Here is a 19,467-nt window from a genome sequence, read left to right as displayed (position 1 = left end):
TTTAGTCACCAAGCATGACCTGAGGTAACCTATATAATTCTGAATGGACCAGTCCAACCCCGCCTCAGGAGGAGGACTCGACCTCAACAGGAACCCTCCCTGTGATCTCCCGATGGGCTCACCTCAGCTCCTCTAGACCCAGATAATTACATTCACCTTTAACCCTTCTGTCAAAACAATGAAGGCACTGAGCTGACGGGGAAGCAGACAGGCTGACACAGATTAAAACTCTGTGAGTCTTGTTAGTAGTACACTATTTCTGATGTTGATTTGATGTTGGTGAGCTCATTGTGCAATTGGAAATTGTCATTCAGTGATGTTGTAATAGGAGAAAAAGTCCAGCTGATGTCCATTTCAGAAAATATAGAATTTCTTTTTGATTTTCCCATAAAAGCAACTTTACTTCATACCAGGGTATATTGTTGTATAGATTGTTGTATGTTTTTCTAACTACATCCCCACGCCCCACTGTGTTCCTATTGTTACCCAAGAGAAATGAGGTGATCTCTGCGTTTTTATGGCTGTCATATTTGATCAGATCCTTAACGGGTTTCCCAGGACTGGTCGAGGCTGAGTTAGAGAAAGCGCTGGCTGGCTGCCACCGATGCTCTGTGCCAGGCGAACAGTGGGATCCTTGACAAGCCTGTCACATTGATTTCTAAGCCCGGAATATTTCAGTTGGTGATGTGAGACAGAGGGGATCGTGTGTATGTGGCAGAAAGGAAGACAAAGGGACAGGGTATATCCTGGCCAAGTATCTCTGCTATAGTTCCCTCTGGTCTTTTAGTGTAAAGAAAAGGGCAATGTTGGCACAGAATATTTAGCAAATAAAGGACGTGAGAGACTGGTGTCATTTTGTCCCATAGCAGTTTGCTGAAGATATAAGCAGTGGCAAACAGTATTTAGTGATTCTGAAGCTGGAAAGTTGTGCTTTTAAAGTAAGAACAGTAGCAATATGTGTTTTGTTGATCTGCACAATGAGCAATTTTTCACTTCATGATGACCCAGAGCCCCCTTGTCTTATTTTAGGTAGCTGAAGGAACCCCCGCATGCATGGCCGAGGGGCCTTACCTCACCTATTACCTCACTAGCCTCTGGGCTGAAGGATTATGGGTAACCTCATCAGCCGGCCCAGCTGCCTGGGCCAGAAGTCCAAGCATGTGAGGACAGACGAGGACTTCCTGAAAGAGTGCTACCAGCGACGAAGAGAGTGGCAGTCCCCTGAGCAACATGGGGAGACCAAACGAGAAGAGGCTGTCAAAGATAAAGCCAGAGAGGGTGCGGACAAGGAAAGAGAGGTGGAGAGAGACAAAGAGGTGCAGGAAATTGATTACAAGAGGGAAGAGGGGACTCATACTCCCATTTCAGACAAACCCCTCCGCAGCTCTCCTGCCTCCACAATCAGGAGTAGCAGTACTCTGGATAACGCCTGGCACAGCAGCCCTTCGCCGATAAAAACATCCCGAAATGGAACACTAACAAGGAGAACAGTGCCTCCGGAGTTCGCCCGATCCCCTCTGGCTCAACCGGACAAGAGCACTACAGAGAGGAGGGCCAGCTTCCAGAGGAGAGACTCTAGAGAAGGAAGTCCCTGGTCCTGGAAGACTGTGGCATCACGTGAGGTTACAGAGGTGACGGAGGTGACAGAGACGATTGTAACCGAAATCGTAGAAGTGACAGAGTATCCGTCAGGAGATAAAGGAGGGGACCCAATAGTCACCAGAACTGTTAGAGTCCTGAATGGGGTGGCTGAAGAACTCGCTGAGGTTGATAAAAACACCAACTTTCAACCACACCAAATCTCATCTGTCCTCCATTTCATTCTTTACTCTTCTCAACAAAACCAGCCATTCTCACCTTAGTCTCTTTCTTTAATATAAAAATCATGTTCTCTCTCTGTGACATGCTAATGGGTCTTTTTTGTGAAGTCATGTAACATGTGGACTGTCTTTATTTTGCAGCTCCAAAGTGATGGACACTCAGACCAGGATTCCAGTCTGGATAGATGGAAGGTATGTTTTACACTGTTTTATGCTCGCATTGCTACACCAAAACTGATTATGTATCTCTTGAAAGCATTCTCATGTTTTCATATTATCATACTTCAGCTAATATTTTATGATGGTCTCTATCAAGGGAACAAGATCTGCCCTGGCACTGAGGGACGTGTCAACAAACTCTGAGACTTTTCTCCAGAACCTGGATGCTTTGCTCACATGGGTCTGTGAGATAGAGGAGCTCACAGCCAATCAAAAACCCACATCCTCAGAGGTCAAAGTGGTGAAAGCACAGCTCCAAGAACAAAAGGTGTGTTATCAGCAACATCACATCTCATTCTTTGTTCCAAAAAATATCTTCTCAAGTACCACTGCAGGGGGAATACACCTGAAAGATGTACCTACATAAAGTATAGGGCATAGTGAGGTCATGGAAAATGCTCAACTGCTTCCTTTATCGTATAAATTCAGTTCTATTCAGTGGTGAATGGGTGGCGTTCAGAGCCACAATGAGTCTTGGTAACTCATTGTGAACATTTCCCTGGGGTATGAAAAAAGCAGGGAGATCTCTCACCTTTCAGCTGTAATCACATCCATTGTGAGCTCTTTGGATGAGATGAAACCTGCCTGGCTTCTGACAATGTAAGCTTGACACAGAAGACAGGGCGTCCTCCACACTGACACAAAGGCAGGTAAAAAACAAGAATAGGGCTTTGATAAATATTAATTCTTGCTGCAAGAAATTAGTTTCTTAGAATTTAAACCTCAAGTATAAACACTTTCTGTAATACTGATGAGAACATAAGAGGTTCATTTCTGATTTAATACTACTAGTCTTTTTGAGGGTTTTGAAATATTTATCACAAATATAACAGACTCCTCCATCTATGATAAATCTTCTTGATTTCATGAAGTATGGCTTTACCTGAGCGTGTCCTGTCATTTTACAGCTCCTACAGCGCCTCCTAAAAGACCGCCGGCATAGTATGGACTCTATGATGTTAGAGGGCCCTCGGCTTATAGAGGCCCACCCAGGAGAGGAGGGGAAGCAGGCAAAGGTCAAGCTCTCCACTCTCAAACAAAAGTGGGAGGCCTTACAGCTGGAGGCAGAGCAAAGGTCAGCTACTTTTACTGGCAACGCCACACGTTCAGCTTGGCAAAGCTTACTGCATAATACAATGGTTACTCACTAATGGTAACAATCAGTGAACATTTTGTTGTTGGTAGGAGGGCGAGTCTGGAGCTCATTCTGCCCCGGGCCCAGCTCTTCCAGGAAGGAGTAGACAGCCTGCAGCAATGGCTCATATCTGTGGAGCAGTCCCTAGCTGAACTACGAAATGCAGAAAGAGTGATGCTGCATCTCTCAGAGGCCACAGATCGGGCCAAGGTTGGAAACCTACCATGTATGGTTTAATTGCATGTACATTATAGTAAATATCCATTGTGTTGTTTGAATAGAGAAATATAATTAACACATTTACATTTCAACAGGCTGTTGTTGAAGAGATACAAGTCAAAACAGCTGAGTTGGGGAAAATACAAAAGTCAGGACATGATCTAATGGAAACAATCTCAGGTAATCCATACTAAATAAGGTTAAAAAAAAAAAAAACAATGTTAAGGGATGAGGTTGGGGTTAAATAAATATCAGTTTTAAATTATCTACACCAATATAGATATTTTCTTCCAGTACTGCCAGTGCCACACAATTCCACTTTAAAATCTGCCATGGTGATATTAATACATGCTCCAATAGATGGTTCTGTGAGGAATCTGATCAAAATGTCAAAACAGTATAGCCTATACAAAAAAATGGTTTCCAATAGATGCCTGGTAGTGATCAACTGTAGTGATCAGAATTTGCCAGTCAATAAAACTTCATCCTACCAATCCTAAAGACACTGACTCACAATGATTTTTATTATTATCAATATATTCTGAAATATTTTATTCTTACCCTATGAATACTGATATGTTTGTGATATGTATGGCATTTCAGAGGAGGAAGCTCAGCAGGTGCAAGAGAAGATGGATGCTTTACGTATCCGCTGCTCTGTGCTGAGTCTGAGCAGTCTGGATGTGCTGCAGAGGCTGGAGCAGGCCCTGGAGGCCTCTAGTCGTTGCACCTCTAGCCAGGAAGACCTCCACCTGTGGCTGGGCCGCATTGAGAGGGAGCTCTTGGGAGCAGCAGGAGCACAGACACATACTGGAGATGCAGTACTATGTGCAGCCGAGAGACAAAGGGTAACGCTCCCGCACAATCCTACAGTGACCCAGTCAGAGGTTTTCGGATTGTTTAAGGGAATCTTTGATAGAGCGACACCGTGTAGCTTAGCATTTCTTGGCACATCGTAGCAAAGCAAACTGTTTTTTGAATTACTGACCACATTTCTGAACAGCTTATGTTTGTGTTAGTATCAGTTTTTTTTTAAGTAGCTAATGGCGAGCCTTAGATGCGCGCACTTAATTAACGAGAAAGACGTTTTTTCCGTTGTTTGTTTTTTGGTTTTGTTTTTGTTTTTTGTTTTTAAACTTTGCTAGCTAGCTAACTCACCAGCTAGCGGTTAACACTGATTTAGCAAAGCAACCGCTGATACATTTACAATATAAATGTCATTACTTTGCCAAATGTAAAAGGTTGGGTTGCCTGGCTAGCTAGCTATTAAAACATTAAAGAAAGTTTGTTCAGATGAACTAAGCTAATGCACGTAAGTTCTTCCCCCACCAGAGGAATATTTTTTATGACAGCTAAATGTGTTCACCAAATGCTGTATTTCTAATCAAACATGATGTCAATACAGGGACAGAGCCCTCGTTAATGTTATTAGTTCCACCTGTCTTTACTATTGTGAAATTGTCTGACCTGAAAATAGACTGTTGCTGCTTAGTGATTGATTTCAGATAAATCTTCTGGCATAAATATACTGTTAATATACGTTTATGTCATTTTGTTATACTGTACTGTGCTGTTTTCATGTATGTTGTATATATAGTTTGTACACACCATAATTATGACACTACAGCCAGTATTTGCCTTGTGTTGTTGTTAAAACTTGAGACATGTTAGTATCAAATTTAAATGGTAATGTTATTGATGATATGCTAACATACAGTATATTCTTATTAGTTGGAACAGGCAGTGGTGAAAGAGATGGCTTGGTTCAGAGACACAGCGCTGAGTCTTGAAAAGCTGAAAACCATTAATCTGGATCCAGAGCTCATAGCAGAACAACTCTATGAGCAAAAGGTCAGGACAAATATTGCAGATGAAATAATGAACTAAATATATTCCCACTTATTATTTTTTAAAAATTGCATGTTTGTGATCTGTAATTTCTAAGGTGTAAAATTTTTTGAAATTCATGAAAATTATATTTGGTGTGTGAATCTAATTTGATATATTATGTGCTAAACAGATTTTGGCTGTGGAGATTCTTCAGCACAGGTTCAACATTGAGAAGATGGTGAAGATCGCTGAAATCTTGCTAACATACAGTGATGAAGGAGAAACGGGTGATCTTCGGGTATAGTGTTCACTATAATTTAGGCAGCCATTTCACATATAAATGTATTATGAAGGATTTCAGATTTCACATATGTTCATTTTACTGTCATCTCTCCAAGCAGACCCCAATAGATGTGTTACAGGAACAATGTAACACCACCTCAGCCACGAATTCCCATGTGGTTCTGCAGCTGGAGCATGCTCAGTCGCTTCTTTTCCAGTTCTCCGAGGGCCTTGCTGAGGTTTTGCCCTGGCTAGAAGAAACTCAAACCCTCATTGGCCAGCTCTCCCTGAGCACAATCAGCTATGAAGCATTTCGGGAACAACAGGACCTCTTACAGGTAGAAGAAACCTGCCTCTCCACATTGGAGTGCCAGCTTTTTTCTTCCCTTCTTTGACCTGTTCAACAAAGAAGTTCTTTTAGACTTTATTGTATGCCACCATTTTCCTTTGAGTAAATGAGCTGTTCTGTTCAAGCTCAGTTCACTTGTTTAGTCTACTTCTTGACATGGTTACTTGTCCTCCAGTGTACTGTAACAGCATTTCTATTTTGTCAGGTATCCCATGAAAAGTGAAACTGTGATTTTTTTTTCTATTCTCCATCTATCTTAGGGATTAAATTTAGATCAGATTCTTTCTGGAAAAAAAGCTACCATATTGTTACTAACCTTTCTCTATCTCTCTCTTTTGCTAAGGGTCTGAGGGAGTCTATAGCCGAACACAGACCCTTGATTGCACGTTTATGCTCTCTAGCAAAACGCTTGTCAGAACTAAATCCCATTCAGGGAGACGAGTTCTGTCGTAAGGCCACAGATGCTGAGGAGCAGCACAGAGCCATCAGAGACCGAGTCAGGGAGACGGCCAGTTTACTTGAGGAGTCACTGCCACGATTCACACAGGTAAGAATGCTTAGATAATGCAGACAATATTATAAATGGCCCTACACACTCATGCAATACATCACAAATACACAAAAGTACACAGCTTCATATCTTCTCTGGTTCCTATAGCTGAATGAGAGGATGACTCTAATCAGAGAGAGCCTTGACCGCCTGCGCAGTCGTATACAGACTCCAACATCACTTCAAGGACTCACCCCAAGGATCCAGGAACAGCTGCAGGACAACAAGCACACCCTGACTGAGCTGTCCAAAATGGAGCTGGGCCTCAGCAGCGTCAAGACACAGGCGGACGAGCTGCTGGCTAACACGCAGGCCGCTGGTGATGGATCCATTGGCACAGGTGATCATCTTTTCAGAAATGATTGTTTGTACACAACTGTGATATTGTCCCAAGACATTGACAAGTGGTGTGTAGTGTAAAGGTGCTGCAGGTGCAGCTCTGTTTTATGTGGGATAAGGACAGATTCTAAGCTATGTCCTTATTATATTCTGACAATCCTAGCAATCCAGGAGCGAGTGTCCAGCCTGTCCCAGCTGTGGGATGAGACACACACTCAGGCCCAGGAAAGGGAAAGATGGTTGCTCAAACTCTTGGATCTCGCCATGAAGTTCTGGAGCGATGTCAGCGATGTCACGGCTGCTCTCAATGATTCTCAGCAGGCGGTTTTAGACCTCAATGCCAGTCGGACAGACTCTGAAACAATCCGCCAGAGCCTTGAAACCATGCAGGTCTGTAAACTCTCTGGATCATAAGAAACCCACAATGTTATCCTTAATTATTCACCACGATACTATATAACCTTTTTCATTCTTTCCACTTCAGACTGTCAGGGAGGATATTGACAGTTTACAGGGAGATCTGGACACCCTTGGCGTTTTAGGAATGGACCTGATGTCAGCATGTGGGGATACAGACAAACCAGATGTCACAAAGAGCCTAGATGAAGTAAGCAATAATTTAAACGAAATCATTTTTGACTGACAAAGATATGTTGACAAAGTTAACACCCTATATTTTTCTGTCTTAAAGCTCTATTGCACATGGAACAACTTGAGCAAACTGTGGAACGAATGTCACAAAAAGCTGGAGGAGTCTTTGCAGATGGCACTACATTATCAAGACACTATGCAGGTGTGTGTCTACTTACAGTATATGCTTGGATTATGTGTATAGCAAATATGCCACGATTGGTATCATAGCCATGGCAGACAGGACACTTTGGCCGTCACTGCCTGGCTCAAGCAGCAGTGTTATGGCATCCTACCAAAGACAAAACTAGTCTTTTATTTTGTTGCCACAGAAAAGTTCAGACTGTGACTCCCTGCAGTTTTACTTATGAGTAAATGACAGATGGTGTGGTCCTCTGCCAAACGCACATGAGTTTAATGGTGTAAGCCGTGTGAGACAGTATCAAAGGAAAGCTAGATGAAATGTTACCAGCAAGGACACATTTGGCTGCTGAGAACAAAAATTCTATCAGTGTTACAGTCACACAACAAGATTTAAGGGGTGAGTGGAACAAACAGTCGACAGGATCTCATTCATTGTTCTTATATGCATATTCTGTTATTGTTTTGCTAACAGGGTCTTTTTGAGTGGTTGAAGTCAGCTGAGCTGAGGTCTACTGAAGAATTCATGGTAGGAACTGACCTGGAATCAGTTAAAGAGCAGCTATGTGATCTCAAGGTGAGTTCATATGCCAAAGTGCACCCATAACAAGCCATGAGACTAGATGATACCTATTTTTTCCTAGTCAATGTGCTGGTTTTTAAATATGTGTGATGTATTTTATTATAACATAAAACAAATCAGTGATGACAATAGTGAGCTGAATGTTTGTCCAAACGTATTCATTCTGTGAATTTTCTGCTTCAGGAATTTAAGCGAGAACTCTACCAGAAGAAGATTGAGATAGAAAGCCTGAACCATCGCTTTGTGTGCCGGCTGTCTCCAGGGTCGGAGCGTCCAGGCTCAGTTTCACCGCTGTGTGACTTCAGGTTGCGCTGGGATAGCCTGGAATCTGAGACGGTCAGCAGACAGGTGAGAATATGGAGGCAGATTAAAAAATTTAAATATGAATGTTAAGTTGTCTGAAACTGCAAAACACAAAATGAATGGTAATCCAGCATAGAAATAAGTCATGTCACCAAGTCTCAGACAAGTTTACACATAGAGTCAGCTGATCTCAGAATAAGTTCTTCTAATGCTATGTCACCTGAAAGCTTTCTATTGATATTTTATATTTTCAGCATCAACTGGAGTGTGCTCTACTGGGTCTGGGTCAGTTCCAAAACACACTGGATGAGCTGCACACATGGCTTTCCCGGACTGCAGAACAACTGCAGGGCAGCCAGCCAGTCAGCATTGACCTGCAGGCCTGTGAAATACAGCTGGCCAAACACAAGGTTGGTTCTGGTCTAGTTACATTTGCGTATAGTGATAAACATATCAAAATAAGTACTTCATTGTAGCTCTGCATGATCAGAGGTGAGCTCTGAGGTAAGATACTTCATTCAGACTTTGAAGGTCTCAGAATACAGTAAACCTTGTAACTCAGATTTTCCCACAGAACTGTGGGTTTATCTGGTAGATAACACTCAACACTTGGCCTTGAATTAATAACAGGCCTCTGTCTCCTGAAACTCTTCACTATTGTATCCATCAGCGTCTGTACTTTATATATTTTTTATGTTAGTTTATGCTTTTAACAGAACACACTGCTAGAACTCAGTCGTTATCTAAACTGCAAAACACAACTAAGACCTGAAAAAGCTTACTCAAAGCAATGTATTTTAATTAATGAGATACTGATACCATGATAATTCTCTAACCTCTAATTCTTCTTCCTTTTCAAAGGTCTTGCGTAATGATGTCATGTCCCATGTTCGCACGATGGAGTCACTGAACCAGGCTGGCAGGGGGCTGCTGGAGGTCGGGTCGGGTGACAGTCCACATGGTCTGCAGCCTCGGCTGGAGCAACTCAATGAAAGTTGGGAGTTTGTTCGCTGCGAGACTGAACGCAGGCAGCTGGAACTAGAGAACAGACTGAGTCAGGTGAAGAGAGAAAAGATCTATTGTTACAGCTGCGATAGCAGTCATATATTAGATTGTTACTTGTGTAGATAGTACATCGTTATTCAGTACATTGTATATTCAACATCTTATTTTTTGCATATACGATTTTGGTTTCATATCAGTGGTTGAAGGCGCCATCATGTGGTGGTTGTCTGAAAAGGAACAAATGAGATGTTTCATTTTCTAACTGTGAAAGATGAACACACAAGTGTGTCAAGGCAAGCCTGAGTTTGAATGTATGGCTTTTCTGTCACAAAGGAAAGCACAGGATATAATTTAGTTATACTCAAATTAAAATATAAAAGTTTGATGGGAAATGATGTTCTATGGTAGAACTTTCAACATAACTTATAACTCACTATCACTATGTAGAGAATTGATAGCTCTGTTACCATAGCTGATTTTGCATACGTTTCATCAAGCCTTATTTAACTGATGGATTTTTATTACAGGTCCAAGATGTCACAATGGAAATTCAGGATCTTCTGCAGTGGCTGGAGAACACAGACCTGAGATTGTCCTCCTCCAAGACCATGTGGGGAATGCCGGACTCTGCCAGTGAAAGGCTGAGCGCACACTTGGTGAGACCTACCATAATTTTAGCTGTAAAAATTATTTTAAAAAATATAATCAAGAAAACAAAAAGTTGTTTCCCATGAAAATGATTATTTCCTCCCTCTAATCTGATATTCGTGACTCTCCTGACTCACAACAGGAGTTGTGCAGTGAGATGGAGTCAAAGCTCCACGCCTACACAGATGTGAAGAATGCCATCCACAGGATGCTAGAGAGCAGCAATGTTGTGCGAGGATCGAGCACCGAACACAACCTGTCTATTCTTGAACAGAAATGGGCATCTGTGTACAACAAAGTCCAGGAGCGAAAGGTTAATTAACTTCACATAGTCTCTAAGCTAAATTTGTTTTCAGTACAAACTTTTTTATAATGAATACAAGTACATGATCATAATAGAGTGTAATGCTTGTCCTGCAGGCTAAACTCACAGAGGGACTGAGTCTGGCCAAGGAGTTCCACAGTAACGTCCAGGAACTTCTCACCAAGATGAGCAAGTGTGAAGAGTCTATTGGGCTTCTTCCTTCTCCCAGCTTTGTTCTGGACACCGTTTGTACTCAGCTGCAAGATCACAAAGTACGTCTTTTTATACCTGCTGTATTCCTTCTTGCTGTCTGCCTCAGCTCCAGAGTTACTTATGCTTTTGTAAGTATTTGTTTTTAGATCAGAAATTACATTTTACTTCTTTTTACAGACTCTGGTGAATGAGGTGAACAGTTACTGTGAGAAGAAAACCACAGTGGAGAACACAGGCTGTAGACTAACTGAACTGAGCAGGAAGGAAGACTGCGATGTCATTCACAACCTGATAATGACCGTCCAGGATCGCTTCAAAAAGCTACAGCTACGCACCACAGAACGAGGCAGGATTCTGGAGGAGGTCAAAAAGAACGCCAGACAGGTAAATCACTTTATCTCCTCCACTATGAATGGATGACCGTCACTTTCATACTCAAACTATATGTGAACTTGAGAAATGTATAATTCTGTCTTTAACTCTCATGTTTCAGTTCAGTGAATCTTGGCGCCTACTAGTGGACTGGATGACTGAAGTAGAACAAACATTAGACACACATAAAGAGATCGCTGTGTCCCATGAGGAGATTAAACAACAGCTGACTGAACAGAAGGTGCAGTAGTCATCACAATGAGTACAACTTGGTTACATGCATTGTGTTTATGAGTGCTTCTGCTGATCGATTGTTGGTTAATTAGGAGTTCCAGAAACTGCTGAGGTCCAAAAGGCCCATGTACGAGGCCACGCTGAAGAGCGGTCGCAGCCTTCATGAAAGAGCTCAAACCAGCCACGATAGACAACATCTGGAAAACCTACTGGCTGAATTAAAAGACACATGGGACACCATCAGTGGCAAGTCTATGGAGAGGTACGGATCTCTGTTAAAGTATGAAAATACACAACGCAGTTTATTTCAAATGATACAGCAAAGGTTCTGATTAATGCAGAGTAATGTTGAAAATGTACGGTGTTGTTCGTGGTTTTCTCTCAGACAACATAAGCTGGAGGAAGCGCTGCTGTTCTCAGGCAGATTCACTGATGCTCTCCAGGCACTGAATGACTGGTTGTATAGAGCAGAGCCCCAGCTGGCTGAGGATGTTCCTGTTGGTGGAGACAAGGACATGGTCAATAATCTGATAGATAAACACAAGGTAGGCTGGTGATGGTCTCATTTGCTTACAATAATAATACTATGAATCCAGTTTATTAATGTTAACTTGTTGTAACATGTTGACTTTTTATACTATATTTCTGTGATAAGTTTCTTCCCAGTTTTGTCCTGTAAGGAAAACTACAAGCAAACATTCTTTCTCTCAGGCTTTCCAGAAGGAGTTAGGGAAGCGAGCCGGATGCATTAGGACCCTGAAGCGATCAGTGAGGGATCTGACCAGGAGCAGCACAGCTGATGCTCACTGGCTGCAGGAGCAGATGGATGAACTAGAGGGCCGCTGGGAGGCTGTTTGCAAGCTGTCAGTCAGCAAGCAAGACAGGCTGGAAGCTGCACTTCAGCAGGTAGTTCTCCAGTTACAGAAAACTAAAAAGGCACAAACTTCACAAAAGCTGCTGCTTCTGGTTTGAGAGTAAACCAACTTTACCAATATAAACTTTTAAATACTGCTATTTTTTGACTATAACTATCAATATGCAATCCACTGCACTGACAGTGATTTTAAATATTCTCTCAAATTCAGATTTTTGTTTAAGCCTAAATGGTCATGTGGAAACATCAATCATACCAAGTATGAATGATAGTTGACCAGCATGCATCTGACCATTAACAAAAGTTGATAAGGAGGTCTAATCCCAGTCATGATCTTTCTATGTTCTCATTAGGCTGAGAAGTTTGACGGCCTCGTCCACTCTTTCATGGAGCGCCTCTCTGAGGCGGAGAGGATATTGAAATATGGGCTGATACCGGAGGAGGAGGAAGGTTTGCTTGCCTTCCGCAAACAGCACAAGGTCAGTATAGCATGATACTGTATCTCTCCCTGTAGGGCAGTTCATTTTTTTCCCATCTTTCCCAGCTTCCATGGAGGTCAAAGTTCAGGGTCTGCTACATAAGAACAAGCTGGTGTTTGATAAGGATTCAGTGTTTGGCTCAGAGGCAGTTGAGTGAGGGGATGCTTGAACCCACTTCACCCCTTTGTAGGGTGGTCGCTGTGATCATAACATCACTGTTGAATAGACACGGGCTGTTTAACACACATTATAAGAAGAGTTTTGGGTATAAATGATATTATATTTTCATGTGTCATACAAAGCTAATGTCTCACTCCACATGTGACAAAATGCTGAAAAATGTTTTTGTGTGGCCCTCCACAGGAGTCAATGAGTGCTTTGCAGGCTCAGGCTGTAGAGTTAGAGAACATCCAGTGTCTGGGTGAGGAGATCCTCGCCTCCTGTCACCCAGACTCTATTATCACCCTCAAGTCTTGGATCAGTGTCACCAAAACCCGCTATGAGGAGGTGAGTAGTTTCATGGCCGCATAATAAAAAATCTATCTAAATCCCTAAGGATTAATTGTGTCCTAAATACATTTTAGTTGCCAAATTTTGTTAGTTGCTCTCAGTTAAATTCTTTGAAGACAGGGAGACACATTTTCATTAACCAACAGTTTCTACACTGCAAGAGAGAGTCAACATTTAAGAGACTCCAGATGTGACTTGTATTATTTCCTCTGCCTTCCCATTTACTGAGTCAGGTTCAAACGTGGGCTCAGCAGCAGGGTCAGAAGATCCAGGCCAGCTTAGCAGCACTCGAGGCAGAGAGAGAGGAAATCCAGAGACTTCTAGACTGGATCTCCTCAGCAGAGGAAGCCCTAAACCTCAGGGACCAGGAGCCTCTGCCGGAGACCACAGAGCAGAACCAAGAACTCATTGAGCAACACACGGTACAATTTTCCTCTGTTCTATGAGCTAACCAGAAAACAATCTTACTGTGCTCTCTGTCAAATCAAGAGTCTTCCTCACACATTTGAAATGGTCAGAATATTTGGATACATTTTTCAGTATTTAAATCACAATGTAACTTTGCTATTTTGCCATGGTTACAATGCAAAAAATTAATTTTGCTCCTACAGTGCATTAAGAAGCATCTTGACCGTGCCATGCCATCACTGATGGTTCTTCTTTCTAGGTATTCATGGAGGAGCTGAATAAAAAATTTCCGGAGGTCGAACATGCCACAAAGTGCTGCAAACTCAAGAGCATTCCTAAACAGCAAGTGTCTCCCAGCAAAAGGCCGCTCACAAGTAAGTCACCATGGACAGTGGTTTACAGCTTAATGCCTGTCTCCCAGCTAATGATGTGTAAAGGATGTATTACTTGGCTGAGCTGATTCCTGACACCCATGTTGCTGTATCTTCTTCCAGAGAGGAGAAGCACCCTGAAGCTGCAGCCTGCTATTCCGGTTCCCCTGGAGAACCTCGACCCCCAGACCCCACAGCTCTGTCAGCTGGTCAGTCAGTGGCAGAAGCTTTGGCTCCTGGCTGTGGCGAGACAAAACCGTCTGGAACAACACCAGCAAACACTCAAAGAGGTTATTGAGCCTTTTAAAATGTCGCTATAAACATGTCAACAGGTTTTGGTGCCAATACCTAGTTGGCCTAGTTTAAATTTGAGGTAGGTAAAGTTAAATTATATTTTACGTTTCTGGACAGATGGAAGAATTTGCGAACTTCGACTTCAATGTCTGGCGAAAGCGTTACATACAGTGGATTAGTCATTTGAAGTCACGGATCTTAGACGTGTTCCGCAGCATCGACCGCGACCAGGACGGACGCATCAGCCAGAAGGAGTTCGTCGATTATGTCCTTGCCTCAAGTAAGACCAACTGGCTATGAATCTACTCACCTGTGTGCCTATGTATCACCTATGTATGTCTTTGTAATTAGGTTACCAGTTTAAAATCTCCTCGGCTCTATACCTCACTCATGTAGAATTTCCCACCAACTCTCTGGAGATGAACGCAGTGGCAAACATCTTTGACATGAACAGCGATGGTTTCATTGACTACTATGAGTTTGTGAGTGCCCTTCATCCCAGCAGAGATCCTTACAGGAAAACACTGGATGCGGATCAAATCAACGAAGAGGTATGACCTGTGTCTGCATTAGAAAACACACAAATGTACAGTACCAGTCAAAAGTTTGGCCACACCTTCTCATTCTATGGTTTTCTTTTATTTTTGTTCCTTTCTAGTTAACAAAAACATGTTAAACAAACAGAATATGTTTTATATTTTAAATTCTTCGAAGTTTCCACCTTTTTCTTTGATGACAGCTTTACACACTCTTGTAGTACTGTAGTTTGATTCATCAGAGTGGGCTATGTACTGTGACACTGTCACGTTATCTCTATCTATCTTCCTTCTTCAGGTGAGTCGACAGGTATCACAGTGTAACTGTCCCAAGAGGTTCCAAGTGGAGCAAATAAGTGCCAATAGATACAGGGTGAGTGCTTTTTATTGACTCAAATTCAAAAAATTATTGAAGCAGCTTCTTCGTTCACTGCTTTATTCACCTGATGTCTGGTGGGTGTTTGTGGGAAAGCATCCTCTAACCCACAAATCATGGAATTTTCTTTAACAAACAAAAAACATAGTGTTGTTTTATTATAAACAAAAAACAAAAATGAGGAAATGAGTGATTGGAAAGAGCATGACATAAACATCAGTGATCATCATCTTGGACGTGCAGTCCTGAAAGTTTGAAAAAGAGCAATGAGAACTTCAATCTGTATAAAAATATTATTTCTCTCTGTCTTATTACCCGTGCAGCTGTGACCTCAAAGATATATCTTGCAATATGCATACTGCCTGTTTTCTGCAGTTTGGAGATTCCCAGCAGCTGCGAATGGTTCGTATCCTGCGAAGCACGTTGATGGTGAGGGTGGGAGGAGGCTGGACTGCTTTGGATGAGTTCCTGGTCAAGAATGACCCCTGCAGAGGTCAGTACGCTTTGCCCACTTCCAGTGCTCTGTACTTTATTAACATAACGACGCACCACTGTCTGCCACTGTAATATGAGAAGCCTTCAGCACATGGCGTGAATAAAAATGCTTTATTGATCATTTGTATGGAAATCAATTGACTCATACAATTGACATTATTGATGCAGGTACCACATGTCTGATGAATCTTTTTTCTGATGCCAGATAAACACAATTTTACATGTACCTCCATGAATCTCCAAATCTGGTGATCTGAATTAGGTGAACCTTGCTGTAATCAGTTAGACAAAGTTGTCTGCTGGCTGTTGTTTAAGGTGTGGCTACTATAAATATACATGTTTTACAGTATTCTTTGAATTTTCCGTTGCTGTGTCACCAACAGTCAAAGGTCGGACCAACCTGAAGATCAAGGAGAAGTACTTGTCTCCCGCAGGAAGCACCTCTAAAGGTTTGACTGTCAGCAGGTCCAACTCCAGCCTGAGCCTCTACAGCAGCGCCTCTGCCCCCACCAGCCCCATGACACGCAAGGCAAGATTTAAAACTCTATCCTGTTACAGATGCAAACTGCAAACTTTCACCTTCAGATGAACTTAACTCATTAAAATGCTTAATCTTTTCCTATAAAACAAACACTGAATGATACAAAACAGTCGCAACATCCTTTTGTGAAGAGTTTTCTTGAGATGTGAGTTTGAGAAACTATGAGCTCTGAGCTATCTTCCTCTAATTAGTCTAACATGTCTTGCTTTAGGCGTTACTCCGCAGGAGTTTCTCAGGTGACCGCTGCATCCGTCCCAGGAGCTCCATAGCTGCTTTGGGGTCTGATCTACAGTTTGTCACAACAGGGGAGGACAACTCGTCCTCACCCTCAGGTCAGACAGTCACCTCAGTTTTAAGGAAATTTGCTTTGTCATGCATCCTGCAGAATTATAGTATTCACTGGATACACACACACGAAAAATATTTATAACTTGCTGGTGAGTTAACCCCTTCCTGTGTGTTTACACTCTTTTGTACCCTCCAGACGAAGCCGAGAGGTTACCCACATGATTACCTCTGCCTCTGACCACCATGTGTATGCTGCAGTGCTGAAGCCAAACACACCACAGCCTCGGGGCCCCCGAAACAGAGTGATAAGCAGAAGTATCAGTCTCATTTGAAAAGCAGACACTGACCGAAAGGTACAAAGAAGGTCACCAGAGGTGATGCTGAAAGGTCTTTAGCTTTGTTAAATCTCCGTGAAGATAATGTGTGGACAATGAGGATGTCAGTCCAGATGCAAGACAAAGATTATTTTGTCCCGTTATATTTCATTAGTATCTGATTGCATAGAGAGTAGGATTTGAGAAGTTCTGCATGGATGCTTATTGCATGATTGCCAGAGCCTTGCTTAAATCAGATTTTTTTTTTTTCAAGCTTTTTCTTTTGTGGCTGTAAAGATAAGCAAAGTCAGACGGTGCCACAATGGGCAGTAATACGGTGTAACTGGTTTAAAAGTGACATACAGCTAGGACATATTTGTATATGGTGTGTGAGGGTGGTGTGCTGTTTGACTGCCCCAACTAGCATCCAAAAAAACACATACACCAAAACCATTACTGTGTGAAGGGTACAGTATGCTGTCCTTCAACATTTTGAAATTCTTTCTGTTTTTAATTTCTTTCCATGGAGATGACATTGTTGGCAGGGCCACACTGTTTCTGTCTTTGACCTTTTTTGACACCATGTTTTCAAGTAATTATGTGTTTTTATTGTTGTGTATTGTGAGGATGTTTTAAACATTGGAGATTGTGTAATGAACCGTGCACCGAAGTGCAACAAGGTCATTGTTGATTTGTAGAGATTATTTTCTCAGGATTGGTTTTGCCTTTGGATTAATGTATTTCTCTGGAACATTACTGTGAAAATGTAGACGTGTTGTTTTCTTTATAACACTACTTCGTAGCAAAGTTTTGTTTAGCACATTCTTTTCATAAAGATGCACTTTTCTGTGTCCAGCTACTGTAGATAAGTTATTCTGCTAAGTGGGAAATTTGTCTGTTGCCATGAGAAAGAGAATTAATGTTGAAACACAAACTATAATTTTAGCTCGTGTTCCTTTAAAATGTCGTTGTTGTAGAATTGTTTCAGCAGAATGCACTGGAGCTGATGCTGTGAGGCAGAGCAGTGTAGCTTTTTTCAGTGAAATCTGCCTTTTTGCTTCCTTGTCTTCCCTTTCCAGCATATTTTACCCAAAGCAGTATGTGTATATATATACATATACATATATGTACTTTTTTCTTCTCTTTTCATCTTTAATGTTTGATTTCTCTAATCTCCAGTCCAGACAGAAATCCTCACAGCTGTCTTAATCTTATTACTCGACTTTCAGAGGTGTTCAGGAAACATGTAAGACTCTACATCTGTTCCTCTTGATCCTGAAGGTAACAATATGCATTGTTTTAGCAAAAAATACTGCAACACATTTACCCTGAGAGAGAAGCAACTGCGGCTCCACCATCAGTTTACTGCACAGGCTGTTCAGTGTTGCACTGCGCCTGGCCTTTACTCTGTGGTTTCATTATAGAGCAGTAAATACTTCACAATATATTATCAGCTGTGTAAAGCTTTTGTATTTGTAAGTGTTCCCTTTGTACTAGATCTACTTGAGGTTGAAGACAGTAGCTCATGTACTTAATTGCATTTGGTCTATGCAGTTGTGAAAAAAAAAAAGATTTTTTTTAAAGTCGAAAAAGTTTTTACATGATAAGGTACCTTTTCCTCTTGGCCTCAATGTGTTGATGTTTCAGAGAAGGTTGATAATTTACTGTACTGTACAAATACAATAGCCAGATTTCACTACTATTGCTATGCACCCTAATCTTTCTGTACTGTAAATGTTTCTATACCCAGCACTCGTTCTGATGTCTAATATAGGGAAACTGTAGATGAATGTTACTAATAATTTTAACTCCACTTGTATAAAAAATAAATCTTTTTGTAATAAAAATGAAAAAAAATATTTGCAATGATCATAGATATTATTTTGCCAGACGTGGGACAGAGAAGACAAAATGATCAAATTAACAACTGCAGATGGACAAACCAAATGAGCAGTAGTTTGTTTACTTTGACTATTTAATATTCAGGTGTTTGTTTATTTTCTTTTGCCTGCAATTGCAGATTTTTTGTGGCATCTTTGGGGCAGTGGAAATAAGCTGTGAAGACAACATTGACGCATCAACTTTGTAGTTGATCTGGTGAACTGAAATGTAAGTTTCATAATGCTCTGTTGAACTTCAGAGTCAGACAGTAATTCTCTGTCATTTGTTCCATTGTTATTATAAATATATTTATTACAGCCTCTTTAATCAACGAAACAAAAGCCGGTTGAAGTCTGCAAATGATCAATTGCACATTACACAAAAGTGAATTACCTTATGTTTGAAGGAGGCTGCTGTTAGATGCTCAAAGCTTTTTGTTATATTAACATAAAGGTGAATCTGCCACATCATGTTACACTCTGACAAATCAGGATCTAAATATAAGGTTGAAATCACCAGTCACCATAGTAACAGAATTAGGACAAAGGTCAGGTGTACACTGTCTTGTGCTTGGTAACAATTCTTAGTGGCAGAAATTTCATCTGCGGATCCCCAGCTCAGGCAGACCTCCTGTTGACGTCTAACAAGTGAATCTTTCAGACCCCATCGCACCGTACATGCAGTACCAAAAACACAGACATATTTGTTTAAACACAGAGCCCCAGCAGTTGTGAGAAAGAAAGCAGAGTATTGTACTTCTACGCAAATAGTCACCATGACTCCAGGTCACTGGCGTGCCCTGTACAGTCCTGAAGTTTTATCAAAACAACACTGTCCTGTGACTGGACATCAGTGTGTTTTAGTTCACAAACATACAGGCTTAAGATGAAGTGATATTTCTGAATGTAGCAGAGCAGTGAGGTC

The 19,467-nt window shown here is 41.6% G+C and overlaps 1 protein-coding gene across 1 annotated transcript; it reads left to right on the top strand.

Moving 5' to 3' along the window:
- Window positions 1–1,109: 1,109 nt before the first annotated feature.
- On the top strand, window positions 1,110–18,408 carry macf1b (microtubule actin crosslinking factor 1b). Its single transcript, XM_041043927.1, has 38 exons — window positions 1,110–1,766; window positions 1,962–2,012; window positions 2,137–2,307; window positions 2,948–3,114; window positions 3,225–3,384; window positions 3,999–4,241; window positions 5,125–5,244; window positions 5,414–5,521; window positions 5,625–5,843; window positions 6,198–6,401; window positions 6,513–6,744; window positions 6,907–7,133; window positions 7,228–7,350; window positions 7,435–7,536; window positions 7,990–8,091; window positions 8,281–8,445; window positions 8,655–8,810; window positions 9,262–9,459; window positions 9,933–10,061; window positions 10,196–10,366; window positions 10,474–10,629; window positions 10,748–10,954; window positions 11,064–11,183; window positions 11,269–11,438; window positions 11,562–11,721; window positions 11,888–12,082; window positions 12,404–12,529; window positions 12,893–13,036; window positions 13,273–13,461; window positions 13,707–13,821; window positions 13,942–14,108; window positions 14,230–14,392; window positions 14,509–14,663; window positions 14,947–15,021; window positions 15,400–15,517; window positions 15,903–16,048; window positions 16,272–16,392; window positions 16,545–18,408. The coding sequence occupies exons 1-38, from the start codon at window positions 1,110–1,112 to the stop codon at window positions 16,568–16,570; spliced, it is 6,258 nt and encodes a 2,085-aa protein (XP_040899861.1). The 3' UTR covers window positions 16,571–18,408.
- Window positions 18,409–19,467: the final 1,059 nt, after the last annotated feature.

This window comes from Toxotes jaculatrix, chromosome 8, assembly GCF_017976425.1.
Source record: "Toxotes jaculatrix isolate fToxJac2 chromosome 8, fToxJac2.pri, whole genome shotgun sequence".
Taxonomy (NCBI): Eukaryota; Metazoa; Chordata; class Actinopteri; family Toxotidae; genus Toxotes; species Toxotes jaculatrix.
Note: the sequence above shows the minus strand (reverse complement) of the source record. Positions and strands in the feature narration are given on the sequence as shown.

Bases quoted from the DNA above. Each gene is read 5' to 3' on its own strand.
- macf1b (XM_041043927.1), top strand. From the start codon at position 1,110: ATGGGTAACCTCATCAGCCGGCCCAGCTGCCTGGGCCAGAAGTCCAAG. The intron at 13,462-13,706 runs GTACAATTTTCC...TCTTCTTTCTAG, and splicing joins AACTCATTGAGCAACACACG to GTATTCATGGAGGAGCTGAA. The intron at 15,518-15,902 runs GTCAGTACGCTT...TGTCACCAACAG, and splicing joins CAAGAATGACCCCTGCAGAG to TCAAAGGTCGGACCAACCTG.